The 23,869-nt window shown below is 32.3% G+C and overlaps 2 protein-coding genes across 3 annotated transcripts in view; both read left to right on the top strand.

Annotated features, from left to right (window-relative positions):
- The window catches only part of LOC132724977 (mRNA-capping enzyme-like), a 49,681-nt gene extending 37,868 nt beyond the window's left edge, over positions 1 to 11,813 (top strand). For both annotated transcript variants that reach the window (XM_060709965.1, XM_060709964.1), the window contains 4 exons: positions 3,950 to 4,025; positions 5,496 to 5,526; positions 5,979 to 6,090; positions 7,670 to 11,813. In XM_060709965.1, coding sequence (XP_060565948.1) covers positions 3,950 to 4,025; positions 5,496 to 5,526; positions 5,979 to 6,090; positions 7,670 to 7,680 — 230 coding nt within the window. In that variant the 3' untranslated portion in view covers positions 7,681 to 11,813. The remainder of the gene's footprint in view (positions 1 to 3,949; positions 4,026 to 5,495; positions 5,527 to 5,978; positions 6,091 to 7,669) is intronic.
- Positions 1 to 23,273, top strand: part of LOC132724979 (amine sulfotransferase-like) — a 131,120-nt gene extending 107,847 nt beyond the window's left edge. Inside the window, exons 6-7 of the mRNA XM_060709969.1 lie at positions 21,651 to 21,840; positions 22,557 to 23,273. Of these exons, the coding sequence (XP_060565952.1) occupies positions 21,651 to 21,840; positions 22,557 to 22,663 (297 nt within the window). The 3' untranslated portion in view covers positions 22,664 to 23,273. The remainder of the gene's footprint in view (positions 1 to 21,650; positions 21,841 to 22,556) is intronic.
- The last annotated feature ends 596 nt before the right edge of the window (positions 23,274 to 23,869 follow it).

The raw sequence follows: 23,869 nt of genomic DNA, 5'->3' as shown, positions 1-23,869 counted from the left end.
AATAGTTTGAAAACTCCAAAAGGCAAAAAAAGACGAAGATGGACATTTAAAAAAAAAGTGGTTACGTAGGGAGACCTTAAACAGAACGTTTGCTTTTACTCTATTTAGGAGCACGATATTGCTGTTAATGATGTTCTATCTGACAATACCCAGTGTTTCTCAGTCCGAACAGATACAAAACATAAAGAGCAGGGAAATTGTGTAAATAATTGACCCCAAAATCTACATGTATTCTCTTTGCTGACAAGATTCAAAACATACAGCGGTTAGATTGTTTAAGGAATTAACGCATAAACTAATAAATTTGTATAATAAACTTGTCCTTCCTTGAACTTTACATTGTTAATGTAAGGGTTTTTGAATTGAGAAAAATAAAAAATAAGAGCTGCAAACTAAGCAAACCAGTAAAGATGTCTTACGTACTGTATAGATGTTATGGCTATCATTGTTGCCTGCATTGCTTCAGCAGTGCAAGTGTATTGGGAAGAGCTCTACATTGATTTTTAGGGCTGGTTTGGGTCGAAAAGTCCTCTCTTCACAAAATATAAAATAATGTCTCAAAAATTTTTTGGAAAACATATTGTTTTTGCCTTCGCCGTCCGTCCGTCCAATTTTTCATCTGTCCGTCCGCCCGTCCTCATAAAGATTGTATAATGGCTTTTACAGGTCAAACTTTTGGTGCGATTTCAACCAAACTTTACAGGAATGACCAGTCCCATACATAGTTGTGCACACCAGCGGCGCATTTTGCTTCACTGCACTAAATGGCCACCAGAGCTACAAATAGAAAAAGTCATGTCCGGCCGTCACAGTTCAAACTACTATTGGAATCTCAACCAAACTTGACAAGAGTGACCAGTACCATCCCTTATTGTGCACGTCGCCGCCACGTTCCGCTTCGCTGCACAAAATGGCCTCAAGATCTATAAATAGATAAATCTTGTCTGGCTATCACAGGTCAAATTGCTGGCGGGATTTTAACCAAACTTTACAAGAGTGACCAGTTGTATCCTTAGTTGTGCACATCGCCGCCACGTTCCGCTTTGCTGCACAAACTTGGCGCAAGAGCTAAAAAGAGGTCAAACTACTGGTGGGATGTGAACCAAACTTTACATGAGTGATCAGTAAATCTCAAGTTGTGCACATCACCATCACGTTTTGTTTCGCTAAACAAAATGAACAACAGAGCTAAAAAAAAGAAAAATCTTGTCCGGTATTCACAGGTCAAGCTACTGGTGGGATTTCAACCACACTTTCTTAGAGTGATCAGTACCAGCCTTAGTTGTACACATCACAGGTACGTTCCGCTTCACTGCATGAAATGGCCACCAGAGCTAAAAATAGAAAAAAATCTTGTTTGGCTTTCACAGGTCAAACTATTGGTGGGTTTTCACCCAAACTTTACAGGAGTGGTCAGTACCATACCTAATTGTGCACATCACCGGCACGTTCCGGCTTCGCTACACAAAATGGCCACTACAGCTAACAAGAAATGTTGAACGACATATATGAGCTCTTGACTCATTCTATTGGTAATTTTGTTATAGAAAAATGCTATAAATGTGTTCAGTTATAAAAAAAAAATGACCTGAAACTGAACGCAAGCTATCATTAATAAGTTATAAAAGTTGGAGGGTAGCTGGAACAAAATATATATAATCATATAAATGTAACCATTCTGACATTTAAAGCCCCTGTGACCTTGACATTTAACCTAGTGACCCCAAAATCAATAGGGATCATCTACTGGCTATGACCAATCAGTACGTGCAAAATGAGACTTTATGATGAATAGCTTTCAAGAAAAACAGCAGAAACAATTTTTACATTTAAGGCAACTGTGACCTTGATCTTTGACCTAGTGACTCCAAAATCAATAGGGGTCATCTACTAGTTATGACCAATCAGTATTTGAACAATGAAGACTTTGTGATGAATAGTTTTTAGGATAATCAGCATTATGAGAAAAGTAACCCCAAAATCAATAGTGGTAATGTAATTGTTTTGACCAATCAGTATGTGAAATACGAATATTTTGTGATGAATAGTTTTCAAGATAATCATCGGCAACCATTCTGACATTTAAGGACCCTGTGACCTTGATCTTTGATCTAGTTACCCAAACATCAATAGGGTTCATCTGCTTGACCTTTGACCTAGTGATCCAAACATCATAGGGGTTATCTACTGGTTATGACCAATCAGTATGTGAAATATGAAGACTTTGTTACAAATAGTTTTCAAGATATTCAGTGGAAACCTTTCTGACATTAAAGGACCCTGTGACCTTAATCTTTGATCTAGTTACCCAAACATCAATAGGGTTCATCTACTTGACCTTTGACCTAATGATCCAAACATCAATAGGGGTCATCTACTGGTTATGACCAATCAGTATGTGAAATATGTTTGTTATAAATTTTTTTAAAGATATTCAGTGGAAACCTTTCTGACATTTAAGGCCACTTTGATCGTTACCTTTGACCTATTGACCCGAAAATCAATAAGGATCATCTAAATGTTATGACCAATCAGTATGTAAAATATAAAGACTGTGTAATGAATAATTTTTAAAATAATCAGCGGAAACCATTCTAAACTTTAAGGTCACTTTGACCTTGACCTTTGACCTAGTGACCTCAAAATCAATAGTGGACATTAACTGGTTAAGGCCAACTAGTATATGAAATATAGAGACTTTGTGATGAATGGTTTTCAAGATAAACAACAGAAACCATTCTGACATTATTGGTCACTGTAACCTTAACCTTTGACCTGGTGACCCCAAAATCAATAGGGGTCATCTACTATTTATCACCAATCAGTATATGAAATATGAAGACTTTGAAATGAATATATTTCAAGATAATTTGCGGAATCCATTCTGACATTTAAGTCCCCTGTGACCTTGACCTTTGACTTTATGACCCCAAAATCAATAGGCATCATCTACTAGTTATGATCAATAAGTATTTGAAATATGAAAACTTCTTGAGAATAGTTGTCATGATAATCAGCTGAAAATATTCCGACAGACCGACCGACCGACATAAGTAAAACAATATACCCCATCTTCCTCGAAGCGGGGCATAAAAATAGAAGAATTTTGTCCGGATTTCACAGGTCAAACTACTGGTGGGATTTCAACCAAACTTTACAAGAGTGATCAGTACCATCCCTTTTTGTGCACATCGCTGGCAAGTTCTCCTTCCCTGCACTAAATGGCTGCCAGAGCTAAACATAGAAAACTCTTGTCTGGCTATCACAGGTCAAATTACTGGCGGGATTTTCACCAAAATTCACAGGAGTTCAGTACCATCCCTAGTTTTGCATGTCACGGCATTTTCCGCTTTGCTGCACGTAATGGCCGTCCGAGCTATGAATAGAAAATTTTGTCCGGCCTTCACAGGTCAAGCTACTAGTGGGATTTTAATGCAACTTCATATGAGTGAATTTTTCCATCCCTAGTGCATATCGCCTGCATGTTCTTCTTCGCTGAACAAAATTGCTTCCAGAGCTAAAAATAGAAACAATCCTGTCCAATGATCACAGGTTGAACTGCTGGTGGGATTTCCACAAAAATTCACAGGAGTGATCAGAACCATTCATTATTTTGGGTGACATATCTTTTTGTTTTCCATTGCTTCTGAAATAGCGTTCCATTTTGATTTATTACATGTTAGGAAAGGGGTGCAGTCTATTTTGAATTATGTTTTATGAGCATATAAGAGTGAAAATAGATATCAATCTGTTGTTTCCTTGAGCAAGAACTTTACACTAATTGCTTAGTACTGGTTAGCTCCAGAAACGGATTTGACAGAGTGTTTCAAAAATAGTATACTGCTTCCAACACAATCAAACTAAAATAAATCCGTATAAATAAAGACATTAACTTTTCTTGCATAATACGGTAGAACGATATATAATGAACAATTGTTTGTTATTTCAGGTGTACATTGTACTCATGGTTTTAACAGAACGGGCTTCCTCATAATCGCTTATATGATAGAACGGCTGAACTACAGGTGAGTTTAAACAACTGATGTTCTTACAAATATCTAAACTATTCTTAACATTAAGTGGTAGTAAACTTGCAAGGTGAGCAGTGGCCAAGTGGTTAAAGTGTCTGCGTTTCCACATGGGGATCACGAGTTTGAGGTTTACTGGGGTCACAACCGTGTTTCGTCATATGACACCAATACTAGCTAGTTCCAGGAAGTGGAATGGAACGTCATTCAAACAAGCTTGAAGATTTCATTACAATTAAAGATATACAATGTGCTCAAATTTGATGTTTGAAAATATTGTTATTTGCTACATAGTCTCTTTGTATGTATAAAATATTAATGTTTTGACTTCACATGAAGTAGATGTGTTATGCTTTATACTCTACATAATATAGGTAGTTACAATATAATATATAGTGTCATTAAAAAAAACTGGCAGTTTTTTTAAACAAAGTGCCAACTTTACTTGACCCGCAATAGAGAATGCAACTTTCAATGCATAACTTGTACATTCTTTTATTTAATTTGGACATATTCTGTAAGAATTTCATAGATTTTAAAAATTTTCTGCCATTAAAAATTTTAATTCACAAATAAGCAAAGTATATCTACAAAAATATAAAATATATATATTATATAAAGTATTATATATAGATCTATAGGATTATAGATTAAAGACATAATCTAGAATTTTTCACAAACAATAACTTCTTTTATATACAATATCATATAAAGAATGGAAAATTTATTTTAAGTTTGGTATCTGTTCATATTGTATGATTTTGCTTGGCATTGTGTTGGATGTTTTTGCATCTGTTTTTCTCTATTTTATTATATACTAATTATTAAATATTGAGAAATATTGTTGAAATGGTGTGCGTGTTTTCATTTTGCGTATTTTCACTGTTAAAATTTATGTTTCACTGCAGTGAAACATATTTTCCGTATTTTCACTGGTATCTTGCCGGACTACTTTCTTTTAAATTCTGCCAGTATATAAAATTTAAGGGAAAATCTTTCAAATTGTAATGTCAAAAAAGAGAAATATGTATATAATTAACAGAAAATTCGAGTTTTTTTTCTATAAATACATGATTTACTTTCATCTTGTGGCATGTAAATTATCATGTTTCACTCATGGCTACCGCCACTCATGAAATGTATATTTTCATACCACTCAACGAAAATAAATCATGTATTTCTAGGAAAAACTTGAATATCCGTATATCTGTATTTAACCCTTACCCCATTAAATATCTTAAATGTACATGTCCATTTTGATCTGGACAAGACCGTTTTTCAATTTTAGGGAACATTTCAAAATATGAACTCAATGAATAACGCATACTGCAGAGTCTGCACTAGTCGCAAGTACAGAATCTGTTGCTTCTAACAGAAGCAGACCTGGTGTTCATGTGTGTTTTTTATTATAATTATAGACATATGTATATAATAAAGATTTGAATATTTTGCATTGTAATATTACAGTTTAAACAATGCTGTGCAGTGTTTTGCTGAGGTATGTCTATGTAAAATATGTTTTAGTTTATACAGAATTTATTTGTTTTAGATTTTGTAGGAAGCTATATGCTTACTCCAACTCACCAGTACTATATAATGAGTGTACAATTTTTCTTGCTCAAGGAAACAAAACATCATTCTTTCAGTTTATTAACTTCTGCATGATTTTTATCCAGAAACAAGAAAATATCTTCAGTTAATAAAGACATCTCAATATCCTACTTTTACCTTTAATGTCTACAGTAGCCTTTAACCTGCCAAATTTCATTAAAAGACTCTTCCAGCTCCTTTTTTAAATTAAAATTTAGCTAAGTCATGTTGCACATTTATTGACATTGATTTGTTTACATGAATGTTAACCGTAGATTACTGTTTCTCAACCAATTGCAACAAGGGAAAATTATAAGTCAAATAATAAGTAAGAATATGATTTATATCTCCATATCGTAGGCTCGGCCTCAAGGCATATACAAACAAACATATTTACGAGAGTTGTACGATCGCTATAAAAAAGAAGGCGATACACTACCAGTGTCTCCCGGTCTTCCTGAATGGCATGATGGTACGTATTGATGTTTAAAGCAGCCTTCAGCTTTTATTTTCTTCTGGAAAAACAATTCTGTATTGTTTCAAACTCAAAGTGACAAGGTGAGCTTTTGTGATCACAATTCGTCTGGCGTCCGTCCGTCAGGCGTCCGTCCGTCCGCACATCCGTCCGTCCGATGTCCGTCCGTCCGTAAACTTAAATTTTAACGACATCTCTTCATAAACTGCAAAGCCAATTTCATCCAAACTTCACAGGAATGTTCCTATAGTGGTAACCTTTAAAAAATTGTTTAAATAATTTAATTTCATTCAGAACTTTGGTTGTCATGACAAACGCAAGAAAACACTTATAAAAAATCTTCTTTTAAAAGACCCAAAGAGTTAGAGCTTAGATATTTGGCATGAAACATATACCAAGTTTGTTCAAATAAAAGCCTTGGGGATAAAATTGGCCCGCCACGGGGTGGGGGGGGGGGGTCGGGGCGTTATTGACTTTCCTTATATGTACATAGGAAAAACTTTAAAGAAATCTTCTATTATAAAACCCATATAGCTAGAGCTTAGATATTTGGCATGAAACGTCTTCTAGTTGGTGTTTACCAAGTTTATTCTAATTAAAGCCCTGTGATCAAAATTGGCCCCGCCATAGGGGGGCATTGATTTTCCTTATATGTATATATAGTTAAATCTTCTTTAAGAAAACCAAAGGAGCTAGAGCTTAGATATTAATCATGAAAAATCTTCTAATGGGTGTTTTCAAAGTTTGTTCAAACAAAAGCTATGTGGTCAAAATTGGATTGTCCTTGGGGTCATTGATTTTCGTTATATGTATATAGAAGAAACTTAAAAAATCTTCTTTTAAAAAGCACAAACAGCTAGAGCTAAGATATTAGGCATAAAACCTCTTCTAGTGAGGGTCTACCAAGTTTGTTTAAATAAAAGTCCTGGGGTCAAAATTGGCCCTGCCCCAGGGGGGATCATTGATTTCCTAATATATATATAGTAAAAACTTAAAAAATCTCCTTTTAAAAAACCCAAAATGCTAGATCTTAGATGTTTTCCATGAAACATCTTCTAGTGAGTGACTACCAAGTTTTTCACAAAATAAAGCCCTGTGGTACACTAATTGGCCCCGCCCCGTGGGGTCATTGATTTTCCTTATATATACACATCTTTTGGAACTGTTGTTTTCCCTTAGCAATAGCAATCAGTAACGTTTTTACACATGCACTATTTCAGGTATAAATATGAACTTTGTGATATCACTTTAAGAGTTAGATTTTATATCTGCTTTTGTTTCTAGTTTACAATATTACTTGTTCCCTGTGATGGAGAGGTTCTATATTCAGGTGAGCGATTTCAGGGCCATCATGACCCTCTTGTGGTACAGGAGAGAGTTTCATATAACCTTTAAGCTTTCAACTTAGTCCTGATTGTAATCTATGCATTGTAATTTTCTTTTGAAAATATTGAAAAAGAAATAAATCTTGTTTTTAACCCACTTTGTAAATAACTTGAAAATGGACATGTCAGGGAATTCGTATGGAAGCAAAAAGACCATTAGTAAAAATTCAAGTATAGCTGGTTTCTTTCAGAAACTGACTGATGTAATGGAGCCATTGAATGCAATGTGGTTGAGGTATCCGTCATAAAAATGAAGAAGAAGAGGGAAAAAAATCTACAATATTTTGTAATCATTGGTTATACAGTATGTGAAAATTTCTTTGGCACACAAGGAAAAACAGTGAACAGATCTCATTTGATCTGCACTTCCTTTTTTATAAATATGAAACAAAAATGAAATAACTTGTTTTTGACTTTGTCTGACTGGTATTTTCTTGAATAAAACATATACATAGAGGATATTTGTTTAGTTCAGTGTAATATCGGGATAAACATGCATTTCACCGAGTGAGCACCAAAAGGTATATATCACGAGTGGCGTAGCCACGAGTAAAATATGAACTTTTGGTGTTCACAAGGTTAAATATATTTCGATCTTACACTAAACTAAACAAATTTTCTTTTTATTATTTGCAAAGAAACGTTTAAAAAGAAGTCGATGTCATCATATATCATGTTATGAATGTAACAAGCTTATAGAACTTTAACAGAACTATATTTCAAAATTGATGTTGTGACGTCATGATGTGATGGCGTCATATCGGAAAATGCGCGACGTTTCGCGGCAAAATCAGTAAAAATCACTTAAAAAACCATGAAATAAAATGAAAATTTATTTGTTTTACATATAAGATTGAAATATATTTCACTGTGAACACCAGCTATTATATTTTCACTCGTGGCTACTCCAATCGTGAAAATATTGCATCTGGTGTTCATTCAGTGAATTATATGTCAATCTTACATGAAAACAAGCAAATATCCTCTAAATATCTCACTGATATATTTCTATAAACCACCGAAAAACATGTAATAAATATCTATAACATATTTTTCTCAGTTAGATTTTTTCACTGATTATTAAAAATGTTCATAATAATTATCTTATTAATGTTTTGTATTGGTCAAATGTTTCCCAGTAAATTATATGATTATATTTTGTGCATGTAAAAGTGAACTTTTTGTAAAACTCTGTTGTAAACCTTTTTTTAAACAGTAGTAAATCCAACATTTCGGGAAATGATTGTGAACCAGTTCATGAAGTCTGGTAAATTTACAAGCTCTGATTTAGTATGAAAATGGTAGGCATCGTGACACATACCCGGTCACAGTAAACATACATTGCATACAAATCATATCTGACTAAAAATGGCTAGGGATAAATTAACTTTGTCGTTAAAATCCGCATTAGATGACATTTGTATGAAATACTTCACCGTCCGAAATGTTTAATGAATTATAACATAAACAGTTTGTAAAAAAATTATGTTTGTTTATTTACTTTATTAACACTTTTTTAAATACAGACAATTACTAGTATACAATTGGATGTATAGACTTTAAACTTGGAACTTCCCTATAATAAATGAATATAAGTAATAGTGTGACTATTATAAGAGGAAAAGTAAACGATTAAAATCCTAAAAATGAAGCGACGTATGAACGATTGCACATACTGTTTCAAAAGTTTATTTTTATCAGCGTCTAAATAACTTGGTCGTTGAGCTTCCTTTCGTATGCAGTGTCCAGATAGAGGTAACGTTTCATTTCTCTCACTGGACACATTTTTTTTATTTTTCCTGTCTAAATTTGCTAAACTTGAAACATTGTATAAACTAAGGAGTTGAATTGTTTTGTAATCAAGAGTCTCGATATTTCGCTGATATGAGCATGATTAAATCAGCATTTCATACCACTTAACATGAGGAATTTTTTTACAAAATGAAATCGCTATCTAGAACAATACGGTTTATACACTGGCCTTACATAATAGTTAATATTAACTACGTGTCGATTTCCAAAAATGAAGATGATGCAAAGAAATGAAAGTTAATGCATGGCTGTCAACTAAATATTAATAATGAAACATGTAGAAAATTAAATCAGTTCATACTTCGAATTAAAAAAGTTGAACACGAAACTAACAGAACAAACAATTATTTTAACGTATATGGTACAATGAGATAAACAACATTTGAATTTAACGAGTGTCTTCAATATGATATTGAAAATAATACGTTAGCATCATCTTCTATATTTCTGAATTAAGTTACCATCAAAGAAACATATTTTAACTATTTTAGCAATAAGAAACCCTACACTTGATCATTTTAATAACGGAACATGTTAAACCTAAGTTATATCAGAGACCGATTTACTATGTTTTTATAATTGTTTTGATTTCAATAAATCATGCCAACTGTCCAGCGCAGTGTGACTTTAATGCACTCTGGTCCCTGCCAGAACTTAGCGTTCCCCAGTAATTGATGATCCCTAATATTACTTTTATTTTGTTATAAGGCGCTTCCTGCATTTAGGTTGGTCAAAACTGTCTTAGAATTAATAATTATATGCAAATGCAAGAATTGCCGCCTCTGCAAGGCGCAGTTGAAGTTTAGAATTCGGAATGTAAAGAACGAATCTTTTATGTTTCAATTTACTAAGTTTTGGGCACAGAAACCATTGTGCAGACAGTTTTGGGTTTTCTTGGCCTTCGTTCGGAAAAAATATTGTTTTTATAATTTTGTTCTAAAAATAATTATATTTATTATTGTTAAGATAAATAACATTGTATCATAGTTAGTTGCATTTTTAACTACACAAATTGATAATCTGTATTTCTATCAATTAATAAATTTATTAACATTACTAGCAGAAGGATTCCCACAATACTTTGTTAAATTCTATCGTAATTTGTTAATATGTATGTATATTGCTTACATGTTTTTTATGCCCCCGAAGGGAACCATAATATAATCGCACCGTCTGTCCGTCCGTCCGTCAGTCAGTCTGTCTGTGTGTCCCAACTTCATTTGTGTCCGGACTGTAACTTTGTCATACACTGAGGGATTTTAAAAAAAAACTTGGCACAAATGTCTACCACATTAAGACGATATGTCGCGTCCAAGAACCACGTCCCTACCTAAAAGGTCAAGGTCACACTATCAATTTGAAGTTTCACATTATCACAATAAGAGTACATAGGTACACGCATTCGTGTCCGGACTGTACTTTTGTCATGCATCTAATGATTTTTAAATAACGAGGCATAAATATCTACCACATCAAGTCGATGTATTGCGTTCAAGAATTACGTCTCTACCTAAAAGGTCAAGGAAACACTAACATTTTGAAGTTTCACATTATCACAATTAGAATTAGTAGATACACACAATCGTGTTCGGGCTGTAACTTTGTCATGCATGGAAGGATTTTAGAATAACTTGGCATAAATGTCTTCCACATCAAGACGATGTGTCGAGTCCAATAATCGCGTCCTTACTTCAAAGGTCAAGGTCACACTAACATTTTGAAGTTTCACTTTATCACAATGATAATTTGTGTCTGGAGTGTAACTTTGTCATGCAAGGAAGGATTTTAAAATGAATTGGCATAAAATGTTATGTCTACAACATTAAGACAATGTGTCGCATCCAATAATCATGTCCCTACCATAATGGTCAAGGTCACACTAACATTTTTAAGTTCATTTTATCACAATTAGAGTTTATAGGTACACATATTCGTTTCCGGGTTGTAACTTTGTCATGCATCGAAGGATTTTAAAATAACTAGGCTTAAATGTATACCACACCAAGACGACATGTCGCGACAAAGACCTATGTCCCTTCCTTCAAGATCAAGGCCACACTTATAGTTTGAACGAGAAGAGTTTGAAGACACACATTCATGTCCGGACTGTAACTTTGTCATGAATGGAAGGATTTAAAAAAAAATTGGCACAAATGTCTACCACATTAAGACAATGTGTCGCGGCTAAGTCTCATGTCCGAAAACCACGTCCTTTCTTCAAAGGTCAAGGTCACACTTATATATTGAAGGTTCATACTATCACAATTAGAGATTACAGGTACAATAATACAAAGAACAATATTCAGCAATTATTTTTTTCATTCTATTTTCTTTTCATAACACCTGCATGCTTAAGAAACCTTTTCGGGGGACGACAGCTCTTGTTGTTTTTATGTAAATATTGTAGTATAAATGTTTAACTTTCAGATAACCGCTTTAGTTATACACTATACTCCTAGCGCTATATTCTTTATGATATAAAATGTATGATAGATATGATTCTGGAATAAAAGTGTAAACATAGTGAGTGCATTACATCTTTTTGTTTGCCCAAACACTTACTGAAGCTGCCCACTAAGGATGTGTCGTTGTGTCAAAATCATCCACGTAACCCAGTTGAAGGGAACACTCGTATAAACGTGTACTCTAAGCCACGTAGTTTACACACACAAAGGGCAGCCGTCACAAGTAAAAATGTCACAGTTGTTAAACGTAAAACCATCTGTATTACATGTAGATAAAGTAAAAAAAACAACACGAAATCTTAAATTTCAATATATTTATTAACATACGCAAAACTATTTGTTAAAAATAAAGTAAAATATTTAAAAATATTAGAAATTTTAACTTTTTTGTGTACATACGTAGACGCCACCCGTATTAAATAAAAAAGAATATTACTTTATTACATTTATTAGAGTTTTGAGCAGGTAGGAACATTCTGATATAAGTAAATGTTTGGTACTCATTTTAGGTATTGCTTGCTGTTATGTTGGAGACGCATTTAAAAAGCTATTAATAGCATGATATGTTATTAATGGAATAATAACTAATGCAACTTACAGGGCAGACATATCCCAGCAAACACATGACGTTGTATCAACGTTGCTCAGACGTTAGAGTCCGACGTTAGATGGACGTTGGAATTTAGTTGTATATGGAAGTTTTTAAGACGTCAGAATCCGACGTCAATCCAACGTCACAAATGACATAAAATCAACCTCTATTTAACTTATATACAACTACTTTCCGACCTATTCCCAACGTGAATCCAACCAGTTTCCAACATGATTCTAACCAGTTACTGACGTAATACAAACTAGTTTCCAACGTAATTCCAACCAATTCCTAACATAAATCCGACCCGTTTTCATGACATAATTCCCAAGAGAAACAATATACAAAACTTTCTAAACTGGAAAAGTGATTTTATTATTTGATAAATTTAAAAGTAATCATAAAAACAATTAAACAAGATGTTTATCACAGTTTCTAATTTGTCTATTTATGTAAAACTTACTATAAATATATATTGCCAACACATATGTATAACATTAAAGAAGGACTCACTTTTAATCATTTATAGTGATAGTTCAATAAAGTTTGATATTTATAAAATGTATAATTATAAACTATCAAAAACAAAAACTATAGTAGCTACGTGTCTTTTTAAAATTTAAGTTCAACATTTATCAAACCTTATTCAGTCAATACAATAATGCAAATTGTCTAATCCAAAATTATAACAATCAGCAGTCAACAATCATTTTCATTTAAAGGTGCATTAACTATCATGCCAAAGTATTCATGTTTACAACATGCTTTAAAAGGATTTTCTTTTAAATAACTCATATACAATGGAAATTATAGAAAAAAAAAACGTTTCTTTTGCAGTTGATTTCATTGATTTTCATCGGATAAGTATGGGAAAATATTCCTTTCTGTCAGAATTATGTGAAAACACAAGGCAATAAATTTTTACCTTTAAGAAAGAAAGTACTTTTTTATCTCGATCCTTCTAAAACGAACTTTAAAGTATTAAATTTGGAGATATACTCCTCCATGTGAATAATTCTGGTATACTAAATATTCACCACTGGATCCTGATTATTTTCATCTACGAAGATACTGTGTCAAATAACTAAAGCATGTTGAATGTGTTTTTAGGTTCCACTTGTTTTTTTCTCTCTTGAAACTGCAAAAAAAAAAAAAAAGAAACAGAAATAAATGAGTGTAAATAATAACCAAAATGGTCTTATATCAATAATATGGAATTAATTTTTTCTCATAGATTACCTTAGCATATCATAAATGAAATGTCGATTGATGATGTAGAACTCTCAAAAACTTCAAATATAAGTAATTTGCATAACAGTAACATGTTAATGCGTAAATTCAATAAGACATTTCCGTAATTATTTTACTTTTTAATAACAGTTAATTTTGACAACAACAAAATCAAAATCCATATATTACCTTTGATGTCGGACTAATCATTCTTTTATGTCCAAACTGTGTTTTCTGTCGACTGTTTTTCATGTATATAAATATATACATTCTTATCAGTTAATTGTCATCAAACATTATATATACAGATACAATGTAATTGAATATCAAGAAAATATATATTTCTAATTATGTTTCAGTAATCGTACTATGCATAATCCTGTATGTTTTGTGATTGATATTGTTACAATGTGTATGTTTTTCTTCTAGTTTATGCTTAATGAGGGTCCATCCGCCCTTTCGGGCACAAAATGCAGCTTTCGCTGTCGAGTACGGACCCTGGACATGTCACCAGTCATGCCTTTAAAGAGTTAATTTCGAAGCACAAAGTGGTGATAGTTTACCTCCATGCAATTTCCACGGAGTATTAGCCAAAGATATGAATTTTGAGCCAAAAGAAGGTCACTGTACGGCGGTCAATGAGAACCGAAATGTACAGGAACCTGTGACAATATGAAAGGTTAGCCCTGAAAAGGGCTGTTGGTGCCAGCAAAAGGCCTGCCTTACAAGCCGTCTATCTGTACTAGGGGCTCACGCACCCTAGCACACCATCCTCGTCGTCTAAGCCTACTTTGTAGCGCCTCGGCATTAGTCAGGACACCGGCAGCTGGTCCGCAGTTGTTGACGAAGTAGCGATCCCGTTGTTACAGCCTACGGGGGGCTTCTATTTAGTTGAGTTGTGTTTTCTACCAGCCAAGCTGTTAATCTTCTGCCGATGCCCTGTGCCTTCTCAGCGACGTGCACGCTCCGAGGGGAAGTGAGAAGACTGTGTGTATACCATACTTGCAAAAAATTATATATGTAATAATAATAAATAAAACAATTTTCAAACATCGAAGAATATGTAAAATGTGTACTGCAAATATTTGTGCACATTATATTTAGTCAATAATTAATATGCATTCATTTCTTACTGGAAAATTTGACTAAGAATTTATAGAAAATAAATTTCTAACTACCTCCCTTTATTTACATGAAATGTTGAATTCGGTAATATCTTTATAAGTAATGCTTATTGGAACTTACAATATTGACAAATCTTAATTTGAGCATCATATTTATGAAATAAAACCATGAAAAAAATGTGTTACAGGATCTTTAATACTAATTTACCTTCAAAAAATATTCACTTACTTTTCACCTTTTCACTATGTCAGCTGTCTTCTATAATGTCCTTTGTCTTTGTTTAAATTTGAAAACAAGTTGTTGTAGTAGCCTCGTTTTGAAATTCATCAAGTTTCCATTATTTTTCTATTTATTTGAAATACAAATTGCGTTCCTTTTTATGGTCTAGTATAACAAAATATATAATAAAACAAACAATGGTGGGGGGGGAGAACAAAATTCGATTGATTATCTTGAACTGAAATTAGAGCCACCTGTTGGTTTATATTTAAAAAAAGCGAAATAACTCAATTAAGAATACTATGTTAGATTACACTGAAAACTGACGTCGTACCGACGTTATTCCAACATGTTGATACGATGTCGCAAAAACAACGTTGTTTCAACGTTGTATTTAGAATTTTGACGTCGTGACATATATCCAGAGTTTTGCTGTGATGGAACGCTGATGACCCTAATAGACTCTAGAATTCTCTCTTTCTCTTTTTAATTGAAACATTTCTTCGTATTTTGCACATTGAAAGAGATATCATTTGCAGAGCTAAATAAGTAGTAACATTTAACATTTAGTAAATCATATACATGTATGTGTAGGTCAACAAAGCTAACAAATAATTTCATCTCGGAGTCCGTTTTTTAACAATTACAACCTGACGAAAATAATTTTCAGCTTTATAAAAGTAAAAAAAATATAGGAGAAACGGGATTGTAGTAAACAGTGTTAAGAGATTTATCAGCGTTTCAGTTTATCTGTTGGTCATGTAGGTCATGGAAGTTCAGTGAACCTTATGTAACGTGTATGCATGTAAAGGTAAGGGTAAAAGCATATTATGTGTAGATAGACTATTGATATAACAATGGAAGGTGCAGAAAAAAAGATTGATGAAAAATATCCTATGAGAATAGTAGCAGAAAGATGTTTCGAAGGAATTTTAATGTAGCAATGTGAAGCTGAAGAATTTGAAACTATGGAAACTAGAGCAGACAACATTTGGATATGCACCTATCCGAGGTCAGGTGTGTTATTTTCATTTGTAATACTTTTTTTAAAAATGCAAAAGCATTGAAGTTATCAAATGGTTATACTTTTTAAATTACGACAAAATGCAAAAGTACAGAAATAATGAAACGAGTATTTGCATCATTTTCAAGTAGTTCAACTGGATTATAAATATTCAAGGTTCCGTTAAAATGTATGCTTTATCTGATTAAGCCAGGCCATCAAAACTTACATATTTTTAACATATTTTCATTTTTACACTGTGTTATATCTATTTTTTTTAATTTCACAGAAACAATATAACTAAAACATGAACACGGTAACATTCAATAAATGTTTTTATGAAAATAATAATAATAATAATAATAATAATAATAATAATAATAATAAATAATTATAATAAATGACTTCAAAAATTACAAAAAACAAATCACAGGCACTCACGCACACACACAATTATTTTACAAAAGTATACAGTGCATCACGAGATCCGAGACTCGAATCTTCTTTGTATTTGTTTACATAAAGAGTTGATTATTGTATTTGTTATTTATATAATATGGGTACTACAATGACGATAGAGTTAGTTTACTTGATTCAAACATTAGACTTTGAAACAACAAACAACGTTCAACTAGAGGCTAGAGTTCCATTCCTCGACTGCAAAGATGACAGATTTCCGTACTATAAAGGTACTGTTTATAAGGCTTATAATAAAATAGTGATAGTTTCCAATCCATAAAATTGCCGCGGTCGAAAATGTTTATCCCATTTTTGTAACATGTAATGTCAAAAGGACACATCTTAAGTTCTAATCTTATAACTTATTTTGGATGTGAATGGACATTTAATTTAATCGGACACATTTATATAAAATGATTTTGTTCAGTACAAAGATTTTAAAGTGACATTATGCACATCCATGGGTAGATATTGAGTGAACAGGTGAAAGTCAAAAAAAGTTATCACTTTCTCAAAATTTCTTTCAATTTTATAATTTACTTCACGTGAACGATAAATAACTCACTAAGCCCTGTGAAATGTGTGGTATTATCCGTCGGAATGTATCTGTTACTTTCAATTTATGAAAAGGGTGGGGCAATCTTTTAATATATTAGTTTTTTTTTACCCTAAACATTTTTAAATATGATGTGTTGGTCAATCACCATTATAACGACCAATTTATAGAGAATAATAGGTTCGTGCCGTGGATCTGGCGAGACGGAGGAATTTATTGGGTGAGCCGAAGGCGAACCGAATAAATTCCGGCGGAGCAGAGCCAGATAAACTTTCTCCATCCACGGCACCAATCTATTATTCTATTTATCCTGTCACCGTTTTTTTTTTAAAGAATTTTATCAGCCAAACTACCTTTAATCACACTATCGAAAATGTTTCTATATATACAAAGAAGGCCCGAAGCGTGTATTATTCTACAACAATGCACTCGCCGTTCTAATTATCTCGCTGTGTATTTTCACATTGAGGGCGCCATTTTGTTTGAAAAATGTGATACATAAAAACAATTTTTTTGTCGAATTTTGTTGTGAAAACTAACTAAAATGAAAGAAAATGGTCTAACTAAGAAAATTAATTCGAACACCAATATCTTTTATTCAGTCGTTAACGCTGTACAGACGTTTATAGTATTGTTTACGTGACGTCACAATGTAGCGCCAAACAGCACGTGCAAAACAATCAAATCAAGTACGCTATTTTAATGTCGCAAATTTTTTATTTCGCTTGAAAAACTATAGAGTGAAATAAAATAAACAAACAAAGTTTTATCAACGTTTCGAAAATTCGTTATTCTACACACATAAGATTTAACGACAGTTTTTTTTCATACCACTGGAACGGCCTGTAAAGAACATTTCTATTGGAAACTCTGAGGCGAAAACAAATTTAACCACCAAACATAAAGTCCAACATTATAATAATAATTATATTCTTGAAAAGTAGTCCGGCAAATATGCATACCACGTGATCAAGTGCCGTAGATCAGTAAAAATATACGGCACCTTGTTATCGGGCCGAAATTGATACAAGTGACAGGATAAATTGAAATATATAGTCAATTCAAGTCAATTTGACAATGAAAAACTGAGCATAATGTCACTTTAAGTAAAACATATTTACTAAAATTTAATCTGTCATGGGTCGCAGGAGGGGAATCAACCGCTATATGAATGTATTACTTACATAGAGGATATTGAATGAGTGTTAGTTCAATACCTAATTTATTGCACGAGTTGAATAAAATTATATTATGCGAGCCTCTGGCGAGCATAATATTTTTTTATTCAACGAGTGCAATAAATTCAGTAATGAACTTACACGAATTTAATATTCTATTAATCACATACCAAAAATAAAGACCGTTTAAGATGAAATAAGAGTCATATTTCATTGACGCGCCTATAGTATAACGCTAACATTTAGCACGTCTTTACACTATGTTTGTATAACGCTAATGACGTCACGTCAAAATATATGCACGGCCGTGCAATACCATATTTACGGAGTCGCAACATCGGCACGGGTGTGTGATAAAACAATTTTTGATATTTATTGTAAACTACTTCTTTGATGAGATAAACTCTATTTACATCGATAATACAAGGTGTTTTTAACAATTGATATTAATAATTAAATGATAAAGCTGGATTTATGCCGGTGACTAACACAGGAAGTATTCAAAATATACGAAAAAATGTTCTTAGAGTTTCATAATAGAAAACAATGTAATTTAAAAGTATATTTGTTAATTCTACAAAAACGAGGAACTAACAACTTTGAGAAAGGAAATGCTCTGTATGCCATTAAAAGGATGAATTTTCAACAGTATTACACCTTTACCAAATTTGTTTTAAATCATAAGTAGCGAATAATATTTCCTGTTGTCAGGAAAGAAGACAATAGACGGAATGAAATCACCAAGGATGATAAAAACACATCCCCATCATTTTCTTCTACCCGAACAACTCCGGAAAGGCAAAGGGAGCGTCAGTATAGATTTAAGCTACTATATGTTTTCAGAAATTAACGATATATGACTAGTAGGACAATGGTAGGTATGTTCAAAAGTTATTCTACGTGTCATATATCCCTATAAAGTTTTACTGACAAATTTTCATCGAAACCAAGCAAAGCATTAGATAAATGCACTTAAATTCAACAAATCTTATCTGGCATTGAAATCAAATTAATCAAATTCTAGGCTTATACAATAAACGCAATGTTTGATTCGCCGAATTCAAAATCGTCGTTACTGACTTATGTTTCTAAAATACAGTATAAATGACTGTGTTACTAATGGACATTCTGGAAGTAAATAGGACTAAGTGTTTTTTCTTCTTTGTAGTTGATATCTGCAATAATATTGAATGGTTGCAGGTTTGTTTGCCTATCTCTTTTATGCGTTGTTTTCAGACTTCTCGTCCTTCCAGTAGTATTCTGATATGGTAGAAATTATGATAGTACGATTTCCTAATAAAAACATTCTTGTACATCTGATACACAGATTGACCTCTTTTAGATATGGAAGGGCCTGTTTAATAATATATGCATACTTTGCTGGACCAGGTTACAACAAATTTAGATTGTTTACTAGTTGGCAACAAAGCATGCAAGTATGAGCGAACGAAATTTGAACTTTTTAAAACTTAATACATCAAGAAGTATCTAATAGAGCTTTCCTGTCGTGGTTGACACAGTTTAAATGTTCTACGTAATTTCTGAAACAGTTTTGCCAGAACAAACACTCGGTCTGGCCTAATTATGAATAAGTACTCCAAGATTTGTTTGTACTATAATTTTAGAAAAAAAGTATATAAAAAATATTTTTTAAAACTTTTCTCATACAAACATGTTCTTACTTTTTCAGTTTATTTGTTCTTAACACGAAAATACTTATTTACTTTTAATATAAAATGAATGTTTTATTGATTTCTTTTTTCATCGTTTCAAACATAATGCTTTTTGTTTAAGTAGATTTGCTTCTAACTCTTTATGTGGAAGCAAAATAACACTTGCACTGGGATTTAGTAAAAATGCGTCACTAGGCCTTATAAGAAAGGGTTATTATGATCTATGGAAATCCTAATTAATTTCAAGCTGTTTGGTGTACATGTATTTTACAGGATGTACATGCCAAAAAAAAAAAAATACAGACAGCGTTTCCTAAAAATAATCTGAAAGACACGTATACCTTTTGACATTGTTATATAAGAATATGAAACATATCGTGTCTTCGATTTTGAAAAAAAGTGTCTTTTTTTTCTTCAGATAATATATATGTACCGCAACCCGAAAGATGCTGTTATTTCCCTATTCAAATTATTTAAGTGGACACATCAACTTGACGGGGGAGAAAATATGTTTGGTCGATTTTTTGACAGTTTTGTCGATGGCAAAGGTATGGTGGCATATTAGGTTTGTATCGGTATTTCCTTCTTTCTTAGAGTCAGTCAAAACAAGTTTTATTTTTCTATAAGTAATCTATAAAATATAGAGAGTGTTCATTCAAAATAAGTTTTTATGATTTTAACAAACCAAAAAAATAAATATTTATTATTTTCTAATTTTATCTATGAAATATAGTGCAAACAACAAATATGAAATAATGAAATACACATTTGAAAGTGTATTTTGTCCCTGGTAGCCTTTAAATTGTATGCATTCAAAGTTTTGTTTGTTTAGTTTCCTACGTTTTCCTGAATTAATTCGTTAATCATTGCAACGTCATATCTTTGCTTTGCCCTTGTGTCCTATGCTGCATTTCTTTGATGTTTTGCTGAGTTTACATGGTTTAGTGTAGGTGACTTTGTGTCGACTGATTTAGTCGCGGCTGCGTTTAGTTTTCCTTTCGCTTTCCTTGTTGATCTTTGTTCTCATATTTTAAAATGTTTTGGGCAATAAAATCACGGCTTTAACAGGAAAATGACAAACGGCAGTGACCAACCCTGAGTATAACTCTATCATATGTACTCAATTTTTTATATGATGTGCCTTTACATAAATTTATTTAAGCTTATGCATGTCCGTGTCCGCAGCATGTTCTTGGATATTGGGAAAAGAAAGATGAACCTCAAGTTTTATTTCTCCGATTTGAATATGTTGTCAAAGTAAGTTTATAAATGTAAAGCACACTTTGAACTTGAAGCGTTTAGATACGAAGGCTAAAAGTACATTTGTATTATTATCCTGTATATATATAGGTCTTTATCTTGAAATATTTTTTATATCAGATATATAGAGTTAGTTTATATATATACTGTATATGTATTATAATTCATATTTATCATCTCTTACTAATTGTTCATACAAGGCTTTAATTGTAAATATATTGATTAAAATAAATGTTTCCTTCCTATTATTGCAAAAGAAAAGCCAAACAATTAAAAGATAATTGTACAACTTGCAAGTGATCACAATTTGACAAGCTTACTATGTCGGACATTATAAAAAATGAAATAATTGAACTCTTACCATTCTTCGACATCTTCAGAATGAAATCTATCTTTGTCATAAGTGACTGATGTTAGTTTTTGTATCAAGATTTTATTGGACAAATGTTGGAAAATTTGTTATGTTTATGGTTATGTTTTTCTTGTATTCTTGGTACCTCCCCGCAGGTCCCGTGCGATTTTCTGCCGATGGAGAATATCGCTCACACTGACACACTTACTTGAAAACATTCGCAATTGTTAGATTTTATTTCCTCACAGGATATGCCTGCCGCTATCAGACGTATAGCCATATTTCTTGGACGTACATTAACAGATAAAAATGTTGCCGACATTGCCGAGCATTGTAGTATTGAGAAAATGAGGAATAATGAAGAAGTTAATTACTCATACTGGCAAGATATAGGATATGTCGACTTTAAACCAGAGGAAAGTCATTTTATAAATAAAGGTAGATATCAAACAAAATATATATGTTTTAAATAGGTATTACTAATTGATAACATACGTATTTAATAAAGTTAATCTTAGAAGCTGTATTTAACTGTAATAATTAATTCCCTTTTATCAAGGGTTTTAAACAATTCTGTTATACTGCTTTTTCTTTTAATAAAATAAGTAAAATGGTTACACCAAGGGACTTTTCAATACATATTACAATTTATCTTTTTTATTATTACAAAATGTATGTGTTTCAGATCAGTCGCCTGTATAAGTTTGGATTTGTGCATCAGACAAAAAAAGGTTTCTAGATTAAATACAGGGAAATAATTACAAAACTGTTCCATATAGAGTGTTACGGTTTTAGTCATTGTACACATTTTAGATGCCATCTATTTAATACTTAAGATAGTTTTTTAAGAGTATCTTCCTTAAAAGTGAGGTACAGAAAAATGGACATACTGCAGGGCAGACGGATGGACTGAGACTTGAACCGTATTTCCCACCGACATTTTGGCCGGTAGGAGGGAGAGGACAGGGAGTGGGTGGTGTTCAAAGTTGTTGCAATTTAATGTAAAGACTTTCAGGCTTAGCCAATTATTTTGTTTTGAATCCTGGCAATAGGCTAATAAATGGATAATGACACCTCTTTTGATTGTGTGCAGTTAGTATCATATAAAGAAATTAATTTGTTGGAAATTAATTATTATTCTTTATATAATTCAGGTCAGCCTGGTACATGGCATGAGACATTAACGCCAGAACAAAACGCCAAAATGGACAAGCTTATTAAAGAAGTTGAGGACGCTGGTGTGACTGTTGTACATACTTGAAGTATTAGATTGATAACTTTGATAATAATGTCTTGTATATTTGTACATGATTAATGAACACAATATTAATACATAAATACATGTGTACAATGTACACACAAATATATTGGAGCATTTGTGATTACTTTTATAATCAATTTATATGTATGTATGTTTTTTTTACTGGATCAATTTGTTTGACATAGGACATGCGTTAATATCAGTTCAAATCCTATTTATTTAAATGTCCACTAGAGTGTCAGTAAGTAAAAAAGGTTTACATACCACCTTGATAATCATGAGCGGAAGAGACTACATATTATGCAGAACAGACCAAAATATACTCTAGCCCTCAACAAGCCCTAAATTTTGTCATACAGTTTGAATAAAAATATTATGTCTTGTTACAAATAAACATCAAATGAAACATTTGCATTTTTTAAATTTTTGATTTTGTTCTTTATTGAAAACAAACTTCATAAAGCTTTACTATTTAATCACCAACTGGTAGGTGTTTTGATAAGCTCTACAAATACTCTCCAAAATCGAACGGTTTCATACTTTAACTGACGAGGTAAACCGATCACATAATTCGGATGCATTTTCAGATTAGGTGAAATAAAGAAATAACACTTGCCCTTTGAAAAAGGATAGTGTCTATAAATCAAAATATTTATCATTCAAGATTTGGTAAGTAGTTTAAAAATCCCATCCCTTTTAACTGTAGTGAATGTCTTTGAGAGTGAATGTCTGTGATTAGTGAATATTGCATAAAAAATGGTATAAAAATCAATGAATTAATAAATAAATAAATAAACATACAACCAAAACAAAAACGATTTTTGAATTTTCTTGAATATTCCATAAAAATGGCCATAAATAAATAAATAAATAACTAAATAAACTAATAATGAAGAAATAAACCATTCAGGTATAGTTAGAATGAATAGTTACAAAGTTTGTTTCATGTATACAGTTAAACACTTTTCAACACTTTTTTATTATATTTTTATTAACATTCGTGTTACACTACGAGTAATGGCAATATCAACGTAATCTGATTGGAAAAAAGCGTTTTGTGCCTCATTGGTGTTTTAGTCTTTTGAGGAGCGATATTACATCGAGCTATTTGCATAAAGAAAAATATTCGTGCTGAGTGTATAATTCTAAAATAAGTTTAAAAACATCTCTTATAGTAAGTAATGATGTAAAAGCCATATGTCGGCC

Source organism: Ruditapes philippinarum, unplaced genomic scaffold (genome assembly GCF_026571515.1).
Source record: "Ruditapes philippinarum isolate M1 unplaced genomic scaffold, ASM2657151v2 ctg732_1_1_1_1, whole genome shotgun sequence".
In the NCBI taxonomy this organism is placed as follows: domain Eukaryota; kingdom Metazoa; phylum Mollusca; class Bivalvia; order Venerida; family Veneridae; genus Ruditapes; species Ruditapes philippinarum.
This window is presented reverse-complemented; position numbering and strand designations above follow the sequence as displayed.